General features: G+C 36.1%; 1 protein-coding gene across 1 annotated transcript in view; it reads left to right on the top strand.

Moving 5' to 3' along the window:
* Nucleotides 1-17,421, top strand: part of LOC125061360 (cytoplasmic dynein 2 heavy chain 1) — an 82,154-nt gene extending 64,733 nt beyond the window's left edge. Inside the window, exons 57-79 of the mRNA XM_047666759.1 lie at nucleotides 3,240-3,449; nucleotides 3,523-3,736; nucleotides 4,188-4,288; nucleotides 4,573-4,729; nucleotides 4,913-5,067; nucleotides 5,665-5,840; nucleotides 6,402-6,511; nucleotides 7,145-7,435; nucleotides 8,156-8,305; nucleotides 9,009-9,125; nucleotides 10,083-10,272; nucleotides 10,605-10,741; nucleotides 11,399-11,539; nucleotides 11,980-12,078; nucleotides 12,532-12,673; nucleotides 12,947-13,188; nucleotides 13,875-13,998; nucleotides 14,078-14,199; nucleotides 14,576-14,704; nucleotides 15,037-15,169; nucleotides 15,595-15,717; nucleotides 16,776-16,936; nucleotides 17,236-17,421. Of these exons, the coding sequence (XP_047522715.1) occupies nucleotides 3,240-3,449; nucleotides 3,523-3,736; nucleotides 4,188-4,288; nucleotides 4,573-4,729; nucleotides 4,913-5,067; nucleotides 5,665-5,840; nucleotides 6,402-6,511; nucleotides 7,145-7,435; nucleotides 8,156-8,305; nucleotides 9,009-9,125; nucleotides 10,083-10,272; nucleotides 10,605-10,741; nucleotides 11,399-11,539; nucleotides 11,980-12,078; nucleotides 12,532-12,673; nucleotides 12,947-13,188; nucleotides 13,875-13,998; nucleotides 14,078-14,199; nucleotides 14,576-14,704; nucleotides 15,037-15,169; nucleotides 15,595-15,717; nucleotides 16,776-16,936; nucleotides 17,236-17,394 (3,583 nt within the window). The 3' untranslated portion in view covers nucleotides 17,395-17,421. The remainder of the gene's footprint in view (nucleotides 1-3,239; nucleotides 3,450-3,522; nucleotides 3,737-4,187; nucleotides 4,289-4,572; nucleotides 4,730-4,912; nucleotides 5,068-5,664; nucleotides 5,841-6,401; nucleotides 6,512-7,144; nucleotides 7,436-8,155; nucleotides 8,306-9,008; nucleotides 9,126-10,082; nucleotides 10,273-10,604; nucleotides 10,742-11,398; nucleotides 11,540-11,979; nucleotides 12,079-12,531; nucleotides 12,674-12,946; nucleotides 13,189-13,874; nucleotides 13,999-14,077; nucleotides 14,200-14,575; nucleotides 14,705-15,036; nucleotides 15,170-15,594; nucleotides 15,718-16,775; nucleotides 16,937-17,235) is intronic.
* Nucleotides 17,422-18,377: the final 956 nt, after the last annotated feature.

Raw genomic sequence — 18,377 nt, 5'->3', positions numbered from 1 at the left:
TATTGTCCGAAATCTCAAAACTTTATGACCCTTTGGGCTGGCTAGCACCAGTCACTACAAAACTTAAAATTTTATTTCAAGAAACTTGGAAGTCTGATCTAGGATGGGATCAGCCGATACCTCATAAATTAGTTTTAGAATGGACTAAAATAAAAGTCGACATATCCTATATATCGCAATTTAAAATACCTCGATGTTTACAAACACAGGAAAATGACATAGTGGAGCTCCATGGTTTTTGCGATGCTAGTACAAAAGCTTACGCATGTGTTGTTTATTGTAGAATACGAAGAAAAGATACAACACATGTCACCATTGTAGCGGCAAAATCCAAAGTAGTTCCTATAAAAAAGACCTTATCCATACCCCGTTTGGAACTTTGCGGAGCTTTGTTGTTAGCTAAATTAATGAAAAATATTGTCGAATCCCTATCTAATTTCAGAGTGCATGATTACGGTTGGGTCGATTCTATGGCAGTCCTAGGATGGATAAATGGCGAACCCGAAAAATGGAAACCCTTTGTTGCAAACCGTGTCAGAATGATTTGTGAAATAATCCCAAAAAATATGTGGAGATATATTAATTCCTCGGAAAACCCGGCTGATTGTGCAAGTCGTGGGTCGACAGCTCTTCACTTGACAAGTCTTTCGCTTTGGTGGCACGGGCCTGAATGGTTATCTCAATGTAATCTCAAAGAGCATTCTGAAAAGCCTACATATACTACAGATATAGATCTGAAAAAGAAAAACCTGGTTAATACAATAACCACCAATCCCAATTATATAATACAACAGTTATTGGATAAATATAGCTCTTTTAGAAAACTTATAAGAATTTTAGCCTATATTATAAAATTTATCGACAAGATTATTTATAAAAAAACGTTTGAAAATAAGTATCTTAGTTTTAAAGATTTGAGTAATGCGAGAGAAATGATAATTAGATATGTTCAGAAAGAATATTTTTTTCAGGAAATATCTGAACTTTCTGTCACTAAGGTTTTAAATAAAAAGAGTCAAATACTAAATCTTAACCCCGTTTTAGACTCAACTGGATTGCTCCGAGTCGGTGGACGGCTAAAAAACTCAAACATCGATCCTGAAATGAAATATCCTATAATTATTCCATCACAATCGAAGTTAGCTGAGCTTATTATAGACGAAGCCCACGAACTTGTATTTCATGGTGGGGCTAAATTAACCGCTGGTTTTATACGGCAAAAATACTGGATCCTTAGAGGAAATAGTGCTGTCAAAAAGAGATTACGATCATGTGTAAAATGTAAAAAAGTTGATCCTACATTACAACATCAACTTATGGGCGATTTACCCCCTTCTCGAGTTACACCTAGCCGACCTTTTCATAATACGGGGATTGATTTTACGGGACATGTTTTAGTCAAGGCAAACAAAGGCCGTGGAATCAAAACAACAAAAGGATACGTAGCAGTCCTTATATGTATGGTCACAAAAGCTGTGCATTTAGAATTAGTATCAGATCTTACCACGACAGCTTTTATCTCTGCGTTGCGGCGAATGTCAGCTAGAAGAGGGGTTCCGCGACATATTTTTAGCGATCAAGGAACAAACTTCATAGGTGCCAACAATATACTACGACAAGAGTATACACAGATCTCAGAAATCCTATCAAGTGCTGAGTGTACCTCAGTTATATCAGAAATGAATATAGATTGGCATTTCAACGCCCCATCGTGGCCTTCAACAAAAAAAGCCTTAAACATCATCTTAAACGAGTGGTTGGCGAGCAAAAACTCACCTTTGAAGAATATTCAACTCTTTTATCTCAGCTCGAGGCTTGTTTGAACTCTCGACCTCTTTGTCCGTTGACAGAAGACCCCGAGAACCTAGATTTTTTAACACCGGCCCATTTCCTAGCAAGCGGTCCTAACTTGACCATTTTTGAGACAGAAAATGATCTTAGAACTCGATGGCACTTAACTCAGAAAATCTATCATGATATTTGGGTCAAATGGAAGAATGAATATCTCTCACAATTATCTATTAGATCCAAGTGGAAACGACCTCAAAAAGATCTCAACTTGAACGATATAGTCATCATAAAATATGAAAATCTTCCGCCCGGTAAATGGGCTTTAGGGCGTGTGGTAGAGCTACATCCCGGAAGTGACGGGCTGGTGAGAGTCGTCACTCTTAAAACCAAGAACGGTTCTATTAAACGCCCAGTCGTTAAGTTATCTCTTCTACCTACAAATAATAATAATCAATCTTTAAACCATGAGAAGGTCGATGAAAAGAAGCCTAAAGCGAAGAATTTCAGCGGCATCTCTTTCTCTGCTATGGTTTTATCTTTATCATTATTTTTCCTTTCAATACTAAGTTCTGGTCAAGCTCAGTATAGTTACACACCCCGTGAAAAGTGATAGTGTTGTGAGTGAGTGTGAAGTTAGGGAAAAAAGGCATTCTTATCATAATAATATAAGTGTTTTCACTGTGTTGAGTGAGTAATTTAAATTCAAAAAGTCAATCCAGTGTAAGTGTAAATAAACAAGATCGACCTTCCTCGCCGATCTTTCGTGTGTTTTCCCTTTCGGAATTAAATATAAGTGAATCTTTGTAGCTAATATGATAAATGTAAATCATTTTCTCACCCACAACTAATCATAACATATAGTAAACACTATATAAACATTTAATATTAAAATTTGTGTATCACCTTGTTAGTCTTAAGTTCATCCTCCATTTTACTAACCCTCATCTTTTCCTCCCCCGGGAACATGTACGATTTACAACCGTACAGGTATTGCAATGTAAATGACACCATGCAATATGATTTGCTTGTGTGTTCATTTACATTATATCTTATTATATTTACTAAAGTTAGTCGGCATTCAGACCTCGTACCGGGCGCGACTCTTAATCTTATCTCACCCCACTAGTTTAGTCCATTGCTCATAAAATAAATAATTATCCCATTAAATATCTTGATAATTTATCCCAACCCCGAACAATATATATTATTTTTTAATTATTGTACTGGCTTAGTACTGTGTTTATTGCCAGTTCTTCTCTTCCGTTCTACATCCTTGAGAACTGGCAGTAAGTGTAAAATTGGAAGCATTTAATATATATTTCTTTTTTGACGTTCATAAGTGTACATTGTGTTACCTATATGAATAAATGATTTTTGACATTATTGTCCTGGCTTAGTATTGTAAAACTATTGTATTTTTGTATTAATTAATATATTAACATCTGCAGATGCCTAGACGCGAGTCACATAAGCCCCGAGGCGATAGAGTCGGTGCAGCGCTTGTTGGAGAAACGCGGAGCATCTTTCGACCAGGCCACTGCGCGTCGGGCCAGCGCCGCGTGCGCCCCTCTGGCCGCCTGGGTGCACGCCAACCTTGCGCACGCGCAGGCGCTTCTCAGAGTTAAACCACTGCAGGCGCAGCAGAGGCAATTGCACAAGTCGGTGTTCTCGTTTCTTGTATCCTTTCCTTATAGGAGTTACGGTGAGTTTTACCTTTTAAAACCATTACAGAAACCTGCAACAAGCGGAAAACGAACTGGAAGCCCTATCGAGCGGAATGACGTCGGTGGAGGAACGTGTGACGTCACTGAAGGAGCAACTCGGCCAGCACACGCGGGACGCTGCAGCTCTGGAGATGCGACTGACAGCCGTGACTGACACCATCCAACACGCTAATGGCTTATTGGAACATTTGGCGAACGAGTATCGGACGTGGGAGACTGATGTGGGTAACATTTTTGTCCATAACTTTTGCATTGCACGATTTGAACGTCAAGAAAATGTCTCTAAAATTACACTAACTCAATCAAGGGCGTAGAGAAGAGCAATAAACTCCCCTTTTAGTTTCTTTTTGTGACTTGAATAACTCTTAACCTGATTTTGAAGAAAAAAAAAATTAAATTCCTGTACCCAGCGAACCTTATTTTGAAATGACTTCCCATATTGTATTGAGTGGGTGTGTACAACGAAATTAATCACACATTGCAATAACACTAATTATTATAAAAATAATTAAATTATTTTAACTAGGCATTGAATTATCAGTACTGTGTCGTGATTCTACTCTTAGCCGAGGCCAAAAGAGAAGTTTCTACCACGATGTGGGATGTGGAGGCATCTTCGATTGAACAACCCGACCTAAAATCTTAATCATAACTTTGCATATTTGATTACAGTTACAAAATATATCTCGGGAGATATCGGAACTGAATCAGAGATCGCTGTTGGCGGCCGCATACGTGGTATTTTTACCTGACCTCACGGAGACACAAGCAGAGTAATTATCTTCATTTAAGTTTATGAAATATAATTGTTATTTTAGTCGTACATTTAACCGTTATGAATTTTATAAAACTGTTTTTAAAGCCTAATTTTGCTCCATAATGGATATATTTTCTTTTTTTAATGAAAATTATTTTGTAAACCGCAAATACCTAATGTCATTAATTTTTTTAATATAGATAACAACAATATTAAGAAAAATAAATCGTTTTAGTGAAAAAAATTGGCAAATTGGCACTAAATTGCTTTAAAATAAGATTTTTTTTACACACCTTTCAGAGTTCAAATACAAAAATGGTGCCAATTACTGGGATACGAAAGCAAAAGCTTCTCCGTGGTCAGTTTCCTGTCGAGTCCTGAGAAGCAGGTGAAATGGGAAGCTGACGGATTGCCTTTGGACCAGTCTGCGCTGAAGAATGCCGTACTCGTTGATCAGGTAAGGGTATTATTTTGTGTGTTTCTGTGTGTGTTTCGTTAGTAATAAATGTTATGTCAATTATTTTTCTATATGAAGACATAATACAAAATTCTTAGATTTTTTTAAAACATAAAAAGTAAATTTTTACCGAAATTTTTCATGTTTCTATAGTCTCTAAACAGTCGACATTCGTATTTTTAGATATTGGATTCACGTAAATGTGGGCTAACTCCACTAATAATAGACCCTGACGGAGAAGCCATGAACTGGCTCAAAAAGACCCTCAACGGAGCATCCTTTGAGTTCGTCTCGCAGAATAGTGATAAGCTGCAGACTGCTGTGCAATATGCTATAAGGTAATTTCGCTTTAAGTATTCCAATATGGTACATGGTCATTGGTCAATGTACTAGATAATCCTTTTTTTATTTAAACTTAATTACATTAAAAGAAAAAAAAAACATAAATTATTAGGGATGCAACGCGGTCTTATCGCTAACAAGCAATCTCTCCAGGCAACCTTAGTAAGGGAAAAAAAATACTAAGGGTAATGTGCAAGAAGTGCACAACAAATCAACAAAATCTATTTTTACAGTGACACTGTAAAACCAAACTTAATCTAAAATAAAATCAAATAAATTAATAAAATTAAATTAAAGCTTATCTCATGAATTACAATGCAATACAAAAGAATTAGAACATACATGAATTACAAAAACACGATTGAGCAGAATATTATTAAGAGGTGTTTATGTTGAAGACTTTTAAAAGAGGTACTTAATTATGTCATAATGCTATTTAAGATAATAAATTAACGATTCTAGGTTCTGGAATTCATTAAAAGTATTAAAAACAGACGTCGCACTTAAAACAATTTTTTCCACTAGTTTTAGATTTGACAGATGACAGACAACAAATTTTGTCTGAAAAAATATGAAGGTTTTATTATTTACAGACTTAATCGTACCCTGGTGATACACGACGTGGAGTGCGTACACGCCTCGTGGTGGGGCGCGAAAGGAAACGTGCTGCTCGTGACGCGCGATCCGTCGCTCGTACGCTCTCTGCCCGCGTACGTGCTCGCCGTTCTTAGCCCTTTGTATTTCACTGCGAGGCTGCATGCGTTGTTCGGTTAGTTCTTTATATCTCAAAATATAAAATAATTATATTTTTGAAGTGAAACTTCTTTATCGGGGTTGGAAAAAAATTTACACACATTTGTCACATTTTTCGGTTACGCGCCATCTTTTTTTTGTCCCTACCACGGTTGATCCGAAGAGATTCGAAGCCATTAGTAACAAAAATATATAATAACGGTAACAATGATAGTAATACTAATAATTCTATTACAATTAATGAAATTCTGTAATAATCTTAGTACTACATAGTAGTACAGTAATAAGTTAAAATGAAATAATTGTATTTGTATTCATGTCTATGATAATAAAAGCCTTTTGTTAAACTTTATCTAATTTAACTTTATTTAACCAATTTCTGTAAAGTTGCATATAGTAGATCATTTTTCTAAAAATAAGGTCATAAAGAAGTTTCACTTTTTACGTGTGTACACCTAGTACACGCATACATTTTTATTTTTTTCAAAATAAACTAGTGACCGATCACCTACTTGCCATAGAAAAATACAAATTTACCCTTAGTACTTAAAATAAATGAATTAAATCTTTTTTGTAGATCAATTAATACATTACACGATGCAAAAGCAAAATCCCGAAATGAACGAGAAGATCAAGGAAATTAAGTTAAAGAAGGCTTTGCTGCAAAACCAACTTCATGAGTTGCAGGTGAATCGATATGTCTAATATGTTGTCAACGAACGTACTCATCTGTCTCTTTTTATCACGCAGTAAATACAATGAGAATGTAAAAGAGAGGAAAGAGAAGCTAGGATTTCTTTTTCATATTTCGCATATTTATTAGGGCTACTATGGCTGTTATTGAAATTAGTATTTTGACAATATCTAGTTAATATCTTAGAAGCAGTTATGATTGTAAAAACGTATCCAAAATTATTCAAAACATTTAAAGAAACTTGCCTGTACTGAGGGGTCCAACACGGCTGTCGGTGCTTGCTAGTTGCCCCACGAAGTATTTAAAAAATTATTACGCCATGGCTATCAAACTATTAAATCGCCTTCTCAGCAGTTATAGATGTAGATCACTGCCGTGTATTGCTTTCAAGGGAAAGGTGCCTTTACATGGCAGAGTTTTTGATCATAAGTTTGGCAACAATTATAAATAATTTAACTGTTCTTATTATTATGACATAATGTTAATTAATATGGCATTTGCATGCCCATTTTAATATGGCTGATTGTGCGGATTTTTTATAATAAATTAATCTGAATGTACCACTTTCTTTGCAAATAAATTATTTATTCTAATTATTATTACATAGTCAATTCAATATATTTTAGGAAAACCTTCTCAAAGACCTCTCGAGCAACAGCGACATATTACACGACGCAAACTTGAAAGCCTCATTAAGCAAGACCCGAGACACGAGTATAACTATATCGGAATCCCTAAGCTCAGCTCAAAGTATTGAAGAAGAGTTCAAAGCTTCGTGCAAAGTGTTCGAAGAAAGTGCACTGAAAGCGGCGCATTTGGTTCTCGCTGTCAAGGAGTTGGCGGCGAAAAAGCCTTTGGTGTCAGTGCCCATTGACACGATGTTGGAGGCTTACGTTGACGCTATTCGAAGATGCCCGGTACGTTCATTATTTTGGAAATTCAAAGAAATATTTTTATTTTATCGGAGGGTAGACCGTTACGTAACGCGTTACGGCGCCAGTCTGTCTAGCATCCCTTTCTGTCACGCATACGTCAGCGCTAGGCGGGAATTCCTCTCTCACTCTAACCCGCAGTGCTTGCCATATTTCGGACGGAACTTACCCCTCTAAAGAGAGTAAAGACTCAGAGAATATTAGTATAATCTAAAGTTTTCTCAAGTTAAACAATTTCAATATTAAATAGTTCCACTTAGATTAGTTTGTTTCCCTTCTGTCGGGCGTCCCGAGATATACACATATTTTTCTATATTGAGAATCGACTATGACAATAATGGTCAAAATCCAATAAGTTTTTGACATATGGTACTTATAGTCTCGACTCTGAGACGACTGTTTGAATCTAATTTTGCTTCTAGAAAAACCTAAATTTATTTGTAAGTTTTGATTCAAGAAGATATCTTGTTATTCGTGAGGTGATGAATTCCAGCCATAAATAAAGGCCAAAACTTATAATAATAATTAAGCGTCAGTTATTCCATGAAACAATACTATTCACAAAAGATAGACACTAATTTAATACAAAAACAGCTATATTTTTCTTCTCCTTAAGAATCCTTCAAACAGCTTCATCTCTCTCTATCTTGAACATCTTTCAGTCAGCCAAAACGTATACAGTAATGTAACCTAAACTCTTTTCAGGATGGAAAGAACATCAGCTCCAACGAGGTCGTAAAATACCTAATGAGAAGAACAGTAGAGCGCGTGCTTCTCAGTTTGCACAAAAAGGACAAATATAGTGTGGTATTGCATTTGCTGAAGCAAGTGTTCGAAGAAGTAATACCAGAAAAGGTTGGTTAATAAATTATTAGTTGAAGTTCATTAATTGTGGATTTAAATTTATATGAGATAAGTGTCAGGAGTATCTGTTGTGGTTGTGGTGTGGTGTATGTATTAGATCCTAAGGCCTACAGTATCGTACAGTTGTACCCCAACTCTAATTGTGAATATATAAATAAGTACGGGATGTCTTCATCAAGAGACCTAGGTAACAGACGGAGCCGGATTAGTGGGATTATCTCAAAGCTGTCGTTAATCACCACGATAATTGAGTCCCAATTGCTGCGTCCTTGCGGTGTTTATAAATAAGTTTTTTTTATTGATCAGGGGTCAAACGGGCAGGCTCATCTGAGGTTAATTGATACGATTCTGGCATTCAGAATGTTAATTGGAGGGCTCGCGAGTCCGTTGCCGGCCTTTTTAGAATTGGTCCGCTCTTTTCTTGCCGTCGCCGTCCCTTCGCTTAGTCAAATTGCTTAGGAAATACTTAAGTGGACAGCTAACTTCCAAACTGCTTCAAAAAACGGAGGTGATACGGGTGGAATATCGTATTTTTAATTGAAATTGAAATTTAATTGAATGAATTTGTTAATCCTAGTAGAAGACTCCACAATTCTACACAGTATATTGGGATTAAGCTGCTTGGAAATAATTTCGTAGGAGCGGCTTATAATTACACGAACAATGAGGTTTTTATAGTAATATTTTGTTTCAGCTCTGGCATTTGTTTATCGGAAGCTTTGAACTGATTGACGATCGAGAAATTGCTGCAATTAAGAATGTTTACAACTGGATTCCCGATGATTGTCTTAAAAGAGTTGCAAGCATAAAGGTAAATGTACAGGGCACCTCAAATAATAAAGATAATAATTTCAAATTATAAATGGGACAATAAAACTGACTTTGAATAGCTATATCTCAACAAATACTAAACAAAATTTGATGAATCTTTAAATTAAACTTCGACGATTCAGACAAGATGCTTTATGATTTGAATGAAACGGATTTTCTTTTTGATTCTTATAAAACGTATGGAACATAAAAAGAAAGCATACTCCCATGTCAAAAGCCGATAACGCACCCATTAAAATGTAAGTCTATGGTCTGCGATGACGGCACTTTATGGGCGTCCCGTAGGCTGGTTTGCCTATTTATTTATTAATTAATAATTAATCATAATTTTATTTCTTCACTGAGAGTTGTTCCATGCATTACCATCTAGCCTACTTTACTAATAAGTAATTTATGTCTAAACTACTTTACTAAAAATAATATTTGACATAAGAAAGTGGCCACAAATACAACTTACAGTCTCTATTAAGGGGAAAACATTATGTTATTGTGTGTTCTATAATTATAGTTGTTATACATACAATAATAACCGAAATTATTACTATTCATGTATAAAATAAAACTACACTATTTATTTCACATGAAAATTATAATAAAAAGACATTACGTACATATAATTATAATTTTCCTAATAATAATATAATTAAAAATAATAGAATTCAGCCGGGACCTTTAAACGGTTATGACTGTACATCTTTATATATATAATTCTTCTGTGAGTGTGTATGTCACTGAACTTCTCTCAAACGACTGGACCGATTTTGATGAAATTTTTTGTGTGTGTTCAAGGGGATCTGGGAATGGTTTAGATTCACAAATCAGCCCGCCAGATGGCGCTGCAGTCGGTACTTTCATACTTTGCTTTACTAATCGCTTGAAATATCATGCAGGACAACGTCTGTCGGGTCCACTGGTTAATATATATTTACATTTCCAGTTGGAAGACGAAGAGCTTTTTAACAAGCTATCGTTAAATAACACGTTATGGTTGGATTTTATGAAGTCCGGAGACTTTAGACTGATGAACAAATTGGGGTTGACAATATTTGAGACGGTTGTGGCTGTGTCCGCTCTGAGGCCCAATAGCTTGTACCGGGCTGTGATCCTGTTAGTGGATCAAATGTTAGGTGAGACTATCGTAACTCAATCGTCATATATCAAATTAACATATTGGCATAGCACAAACTACAATAGTAATATTTGTTCTTTAAAAATCTCCCAATCTTTGGATTCTGAGATAGTCAAACTATCCAGATATAATTTCTATCTATAATTGGATTCCGATTCTGCAGAGGCCTTTCATATTTTCTTTATGTATAAAGTTTGGCTATTACAATAGTATAGTTTACTACACGAATACTATTCAATGCTACTCTTTAAACTGCGCCTGTTTAGTTTCAAAGTTTTTCATAAATTTGCTAAATTTATATGGTAACGAGTAATTATATAAATGTTACAGGAGCTGGAGTGATGAGCGGTGGTGATGAGATCCGCAAAGCCCACCGTTGGTCATCACCGCAGCGCTGTGTCTTGCTTCTGGGGACTCACGCGGCTGATCAGTTGCAGGCACACGCTTATCCACGCCGCTTTATACAGGTCACCATTTAAACGCAAAAAAACTCTTTGATTTTGTAGATTTTACAATACCACTTGCTGAGGTTTTTAATAGATACATATTACATTATTCAATTGCATAAATCGGGATTGGACTTAAGCACACGGCACTAAAATTAGAGGGAATAGTAATTAAATAATAATCGGGGAAGTGGGGGGGGGACCACCCTAGACGTAGATAAATTGTACCCTAATTAGAGTATGCTACTGCCGATTCGAACTACGAGCTCATTTCATCTTTCATCCCCACCACCATTGTCCCGATATCACCACTGATTTGAGGGCTGCGTGTAGACGCTTTTAATCAATTAATGAAGGAGAACAAATTAATAACGTCAAAATTTAAATTCCTCCACTACCATATACGACGCTTTATTTAGTTTTTTCCTAGACCTCGACAGCCAGGATAACCACGCTTTCTTCTTCTCTCTTACTGTATTTTTTGCTTCGTATTCATACATGCATTCCTTCCACCACTCTCCATCCTTTTCCTCTTAGCGACTCCACATAATTTAGTAGCCGTTGAGACTGAGGCATCTTTTAATGTCACCCATACTTGTTTTATCTGTTATTTTCATGTATATACCATAAAGTAAGATTGGTTTATACATCTGGTGTATAGAAAAATATGAATTTTAGATGGGAATAGACGAGGGGCGTCAAGCGTGGGAAGGAGCTTTCGAAAGCATTCGCGAAGGAGGCTGGCTCGCCATCAACGTGGGAGCTTCGCCCTTCTCCAAGGCTCTTAGGGAATTCCTAGATGACCTGAAAAATCGACCGGTATGAACGTAAATAACCTAACGTACGGAATGACTTCTTTATTATTAAACATAGAGAGAGAGTAAGAGAAGACTTCTACAGACTATAGTTTGTTTTTCACATGCACAGCGCCATCTGTTGTTTAAAAAATAAATGAAGTGATAAATTAAAGACTATTCAAACTTAATTTGCCACTCAATATTGAATATAACCACAAGTATATTACATTATTATATAAATACGTTAAATAAATGTAATTTAAATATTTACAGACGCAAAAGCATTACAAATACTTGACACAATCTTTACAATATTATCTTTGTGTTAACTTAAATATTTAAAATTTCTAAAACTAATTATTTTCAATGTGATAAATCGTTTTAAATATTGATTATAATTGTCTTCATAGATCAGAAAATATCCCCATGAACTGATTAACTATGTTGATCAATTTGATTCAGGTCGAAGACTTCAATAGTGACGTCCGCGTGTGGATTGTCGCTGAAGATCGCGAAGTTCCGGCTGCGATATCCGGTTCCTGTGTCAATGTATTACTTGAGGTGTGTATAAATGGGCTTTTTTGTATGTTAATTTATAACAATATCGTGAGACGTGAGACTGATCTCAAATTAAATTATTATGATTCATGTGCACTTTTAATTTTTTACTTTTTATTGTTCATGTATCATTTATTAGTTTAGTTTGTTTGTTGTTCCTTTTTTTTCTTAATAACTAGATGTAATATGTATTTTTGCACTTCTTGCCTACCTTATCTAATTTAATACATTTTTTTTATTTTCTCACAGTGGTTGCCTGGAAGAGATCGCTCGAAAGCGATAAGGCCGCCAGTTGCTCTCCTTTACATTTAATGATGTTAAATTTTTATGCAACTAAGTGTCAATAAATAAATAAAATCTCTATGAACTAAGCCTACATGAACTACTAAACTTATCAATTTTAGTCTCAATTTTTTTTAACAAAAATAGATTTAATTGTTATTTTTTAAATTTTAGACAGCAGAGGGCGTGAAACACAATGTATGCAGCGTGTTGAGTACTTGGAGTAGTTCTCAAAACGCGACAATTACAAGACGTTTGGTCAACCTTTCGATATTGCATGCTTTGGTATTGGAACGGAGGGCGTACGTGCCGTTAGGTAAACGTACATTTATTAATATTTAAGGTATTATCCAGCTTAGGGAACAATCCAAGTTTCATCGAAATCAGTACAGTACTTTATGAGATATGGAAATGTGCTCTTTTTGCAGGAGACATGAGTAATACTAAGAATAGTATATTTAATTCGATTATATGTGAGAGACCATATTTCAGCTTCGAACTGTTGATACTAGATACCGCGTCTTCACTTCGCAGCTCTTAAGTTTAAGTTTGCATTTTATATCCATCCTATATAACCTTAATAATTAAGGTTGGAGCCAATACTACGAGTGGGGTTGGGGCGAAGTGTCCCTTGTGCGTGCGTGCGTATCCCAAAGTACGAACACGTCTCGCTCGCTGTGCGAGGCCGTGTACGCAGCTCGCGTCCCGACGGCACCCGACCGACGTGTGCTTCGAGCTCTGGTGGCTTCGAGTTTGGGAGACTCTTCTCAAGCCAATACGTATACGTTGCCCGGGCTGAATGCGCCTTTGCCCTACGCAGACAGTTTGCAGGTACGTTCCATGTTGTTAAACATACGTACATTTTCAGTTGCTGATAGAGGTTAAAGGTTTGTTCTTGTTGTTTATTTTCTTATTGTAGTTAATTACTTCAAAATGACATTGTTACGAGCTAGGAGATCGGATAGAAAACGCGGTAAATCTCTTCAAGGGTTTATTTTAAAATAATCAGCAAGGATTTTTATCTAGGAATACAGAAAAGACACAAATTACGCGGTGAATCACATGAATGCACAAAATACTGTCAATAATTACTTCGATTTCGCCCGACATAACTTTATCTCTCCGATGTTTAATCTCTTGAAATCGCACGCGAAAGAAATTTTTTGGTCGCGTTTCGGCCCACTTAATATCCCTGGGAATAATCGCAAACAATATTCGAGAACTTTCTGGGCAGGAGTGATGCTGACAAGTTGGTGTTCTATTCTTATCGCACAATATCCGTCCTTGTCTCACACCTGGAAAGTTTACTCTAGAATATTCCCTCATCAAAAGGGGTATAGTCCTGAAAACGCCTGAAAACGGACCATCTCTTGAAATGGTCAAGCCACGTTTCAGCTTGCTGAATACGTCTCTAACTTAACTTTACTATTTAATTTTTTTTATTATTTAAGTTTTAACCGCTATTAAAAATATTGAAATATATTCTTCAAATGAGTCTTATAAGAATCACTGTTCAGGATTACATATCGGCGCTTGAGAACTTGCCGGAACTGGATTCTCCTGAACTTCTGGGTTTGGCTAAGAACTGTCGTCTTGCGTGGGAGAGGAAGGCTGCGGAGAATATTGTCTCAGGTCTCCGAGGTAGGAAGATTTCTGTAACTCTTAATAATAAATATGTTTTGTAATGTTCAATTGTTTGATTTCCTTCTAAATTTTTCAGAAATGAATTCCACTGTTTCAAAGAAAAACACAAGCACAGCACCAATAAAATCACTTCTGGCGTTGTGGAAGAAACTTATGGCCGGGAATCCTCTTCTTAAACCGGACTTCTCTGTTGAAATGGTAGAGTATTTGTTTGCGTCTTTGGATGTCGAGGTGATACGGGTGGAATTTCGTAGTCTGATGATGAATGATTTTTCATTCATCATCCGTCTTTCCACAACTGAGCACTTTTTTAAAACAGTTTTTGCCGCGCATCACCACTATATGAGGCCAGCTGCCCACAGATGTCTTTCTGAACCAATTCGCTTTAGGGTCCTTCAATAAAAGAGCTCACCAACTCTTAAAAGGCTGCCAACGCACTCGCGAGCCCTCTGGCATTGAGTGTCAATGGGCGGCGGTATCACTTGACATCAGTTGAGCTTCCTGCCCGTTTGCCCTCGCTCTGTTTGTTTAAAGTTCCCCAGGCTGTTTTAAACGGAAATAAAAATGTCCGCAGCGCGGCAGTGACTGGTGGACGTGCGTGTGCGCAGGTGAATCGAGTGACGCGAAGCGAAGTGCGAGAGCCATCCATCATACGCTGGCTGCGTATGCGCATCGACTGCATACCGACGCGCACTTGCATATCGTACGTATTTTTTATTGTAATTTAGAGGCGTATCTGGTGAGTCAGAAGGGCGGCAAAATGCATCTTCACTGAGTGATGATATATCTGAAGCTTTTTTGTAAAAAACAAAATAACATTATTGTGAACAAACGGCTTAACAGATTTAATTGAAATTTTGTATATCGTGCAGCTCTTGTGCGTTATCATTTTAATGTGATTACCTATGAAACACCTTGTATACTGATGGAAATCAATGTTGGGAAGAATTAAAATGTGATTTTTTACGTATTAAATATCTAGTCTAAAGGATCCAGAAAATATCGTGTATATTTTGCTTAATGTTATATCCATAGGTACCAGAAGAATGGCAAATGTTATGGTCCGGGCCGGATAAGCCGGACGAGTACATCCGGGAGTTCTGTTTCCGAGCACGAGCTTCCGCCAATCGGCTCATTGAGAAAATCGCAGACAACTTTATGCCTAAACGTTAGTATTTATAAATTCATGTTTAAAAATATAAAAAATCTGTTACAACCTTTTTAGGTCTGGGCCTCAGATTTCTGTATCTGTTTTATGATCATTTGTCAATTAAATAGGCAAATAGGTGATCAGCCTCCTGTGCCTGACATGTGCTGACTTTTTGGGTCTAAGGTAAGCCGGTTTCCTCACGATCTTTTCCTTCACCGTTCGAGCGAATATTAAATACGCACATAGAAAGTCCATTGGTGCACAGCCGGGGATCGAACCTTCGACCTCAAAGATGAGAGTCGCACGCTGGAATGGCCAATACTGCTGTAAATTCATGTTTAAAGCTTCATTTAATTCTTATATTGATTACTTTGATTCTTTTATAATTATTATTGACCTACATACAAAAAGAGGTAATTTGTTATAAATAATGATTTGAGCAGATTTAGACCTCCGTTCCCTCCTATTCCCGGCCCGTGCCTTGCGAGCGATACAAGCGAATGCCGCGGCGAAGCTCGGATGCGCACCGCACTCTTTAAGGTTGGATGTGCAGTGGGACCAAAAAGGTATTAATCTTAATTTGGATGTCTTTAATTTAGGAAAATAGTTGTATCTAAATAATTACGTTTTTCTAGAATTTTGGGTGAAAATGTACTTAGGGTCCTTCAAGAAAAGAACGTATCAATTAATTAAAGGCTGGCAATGCAATCGCGAGCCCTCTGGCATTGAGAGTATCCATGGGCGGCGGTATCATTTAACATCACGTGAGCCGCCTGCCCGTTTGCCCCTGTTTTATAAAAAAATGTTTTATTTAAATTGAAAATTTGATAATACTTGTATTTCTTAATCTAGTTTATTGTCTTTTCTTTTTTATCATTGTAATGCTATCATAATTATTGCGGTTTATATATATGACATTTTGGCTTATTTAAAATGCTTCTCTTTATAGATTTTATAGTGTCAGTGGTACAATTACAAATAACTTGAAAATTACAGATTATAAACTAATCCATTTTGACAGCTGTATGTCAAGCGTAAATTATGCTTATTTACGTTTTAGCAGCATTTTATCCATAATTATTTATTTATTATTATTTTTTATTTATTTATTATAGAAATACATACATTATCTTTACAGACTATGCCAATACGATAATGTTGTGAAACATCAAATATAATAAAGTATGTACATATATAATATTAAACACATAATATACACAACATCGCTACTGTGAATTCACTCTGCTCTGCTGACAGCATTCAGTAGGCGCAACGTCTTTGATAAGGGGGATCTGTGCAACAGACTGGTTCTTGCCCTTGGTATCGCAAATAACCTAGGCCTTCGCCGTCGCACATATCCCATAGGTACGAAGAGACCCAGTTCTTGGAGTATACTTGGGTTGCACACCTCTCAAGACTTTCAGTACGTAATAGGCCAACTGTAAGTCCCGTCTGGTTTCCAATTTATTGTACCCCACCATCCCTAAGACAAATAGTAATTATTTTCAATGTATTATCATTCATAGCAAAATAACGAAATATTCGGTTTTAATCTTTTATTTTTATTTATATAGGTAATTGAAATTTACATAACAAATTAATTTAATACACAATGTATTTCAAGAATATGAAGAGCGCTCAAACAGCGTGAAAGTGACCGGCCTGTCCTTAAGCGGGTGTCGTTGGGACGTGTCTGGCTTGTGTCCGGTTGATGCGCACGCGCCGCCTTGCTTACCTGCTCCACCTCTGTCACTTACATATGTACCAGGAGATAATGAATTACAGGTGATTATTGTGCCACGTATTGTTTTTTTGTTATAAATTAAACTAATGTTCTTAATTTATCCATAATATTTTGACTCTTGCAGCGTTTCGTTCCGATAAAAAAATGTTTCTCTTACATACTACTTCTTCTTCTACTCATCATGTTTCTTTTACATATTTAAAAAATCTTAATTAAAAAAAAATTTCTTACGGCGTTATACTGAGCTTTCATGTAAATTTTACAAAGCTCTTCTGAAACTAGCTACATTTAAGTTTTTCTAGCAAAAGTAAATTAAAGAATAAAATATTTTTAATTCCAGAGTCGCGCGTCCCGCACCAGTCGCGTGACCCTAGCAATGTACGCAAGTGCGACGAGGGACGCGCTTGTGTGCGAAGTGAGCGCACCACTCGCGCCTAACTTCACGCCGCAGAACGCCATTTTGCACGCAGCCGCTCTTTTCATTACACCTGTCGATTAATATAATTATTGTGTGAAAATGTTTATTAAAGGAATATTAATAATACTATTTTGTATTCATTTACTTATACATAATAGTTTTAACCGTATTTATGATGCTAAAATGGGTTTTTCTATTTTTAAAATAGTAAATACAATTCTTCTAACGCTGCTTACACTTATAGGTCAGTTATCGAAAGCTGGCGCGTTCACAGTACTCACACTAATGCAATTTCACTATACAGTATATTTAAAAATATTACTTTTTTGCCAAGCTATACATTTTAGTCTACTCTGGTTTTAGTAAGGTTGGGTGGGTTGTAAATAAATAAAAATGTGTCAAATACGTATAAATATTATGTGCATACGAGGGTGGTTCCAAAAGTTCTAAGCCCGACCAAGAATGTATAAGAGTAGTTTGTGTAAATAATTTTTCATTTTTCGACATAAGCTCCATCTAGCTCAACACACTTCACTTTTACTACACTAACTATTCTTTCAATACTCCTCCTAGAAACCCCAGTCGCATCTGATGTCAAATTAAATATAACATTTTTTCATTAAACTGTTTGTATTAAGATGCTTAAAATAATTAAAAACATTGTACACCATTTCACGAGATTGCCCTGGTAATGTTTGAAAAAAGATCAACATGTATAAAATAATAATAATATAATACAGTAAACAACATAAACGGTAGCCAAAGAAAAACAATAACTGTCTCTTTTATACTCATAAGCTTGACCGAGCGCGAGAGAGACGGACAGTCTTTTCATGATGTATTTGTGATTGTATTTCAGTTTGACATCACATCTCGCGCTTATTCACAGACACTACACAAGCACAAAGTGTAAATGTGTTAAAGCCGCCAGCTTTACCTAGATAACATACCTATACCATCGATTTAATTTTAAATCATACTTAATAAATAATAAGTTATTTTGTATTCAAAAATTCGTAAATATTTAGTTAAGAAAACACTATATCAATAAAAAATCCTTTATT

The sequence above is a fragment of the Pieris napi genome, chromosome 23 (assembly GCF_905475465.1).
Source record: "Pieris napi chromosome 23, ilPieNapi1.2, whole genome shotgun sequence".
Classification (NCBI taxonomy): domain Eukaryota; kingdom Metazoa; phylum Arthropoda; class Insecta; order Lepidoptera; family Pieridae; genus Pieris; species Pieris napi.
Note: the sequence above shows the minus strand (reverse complement) of the source record. Positions and strands in the feature narration are given on the sequence as shown.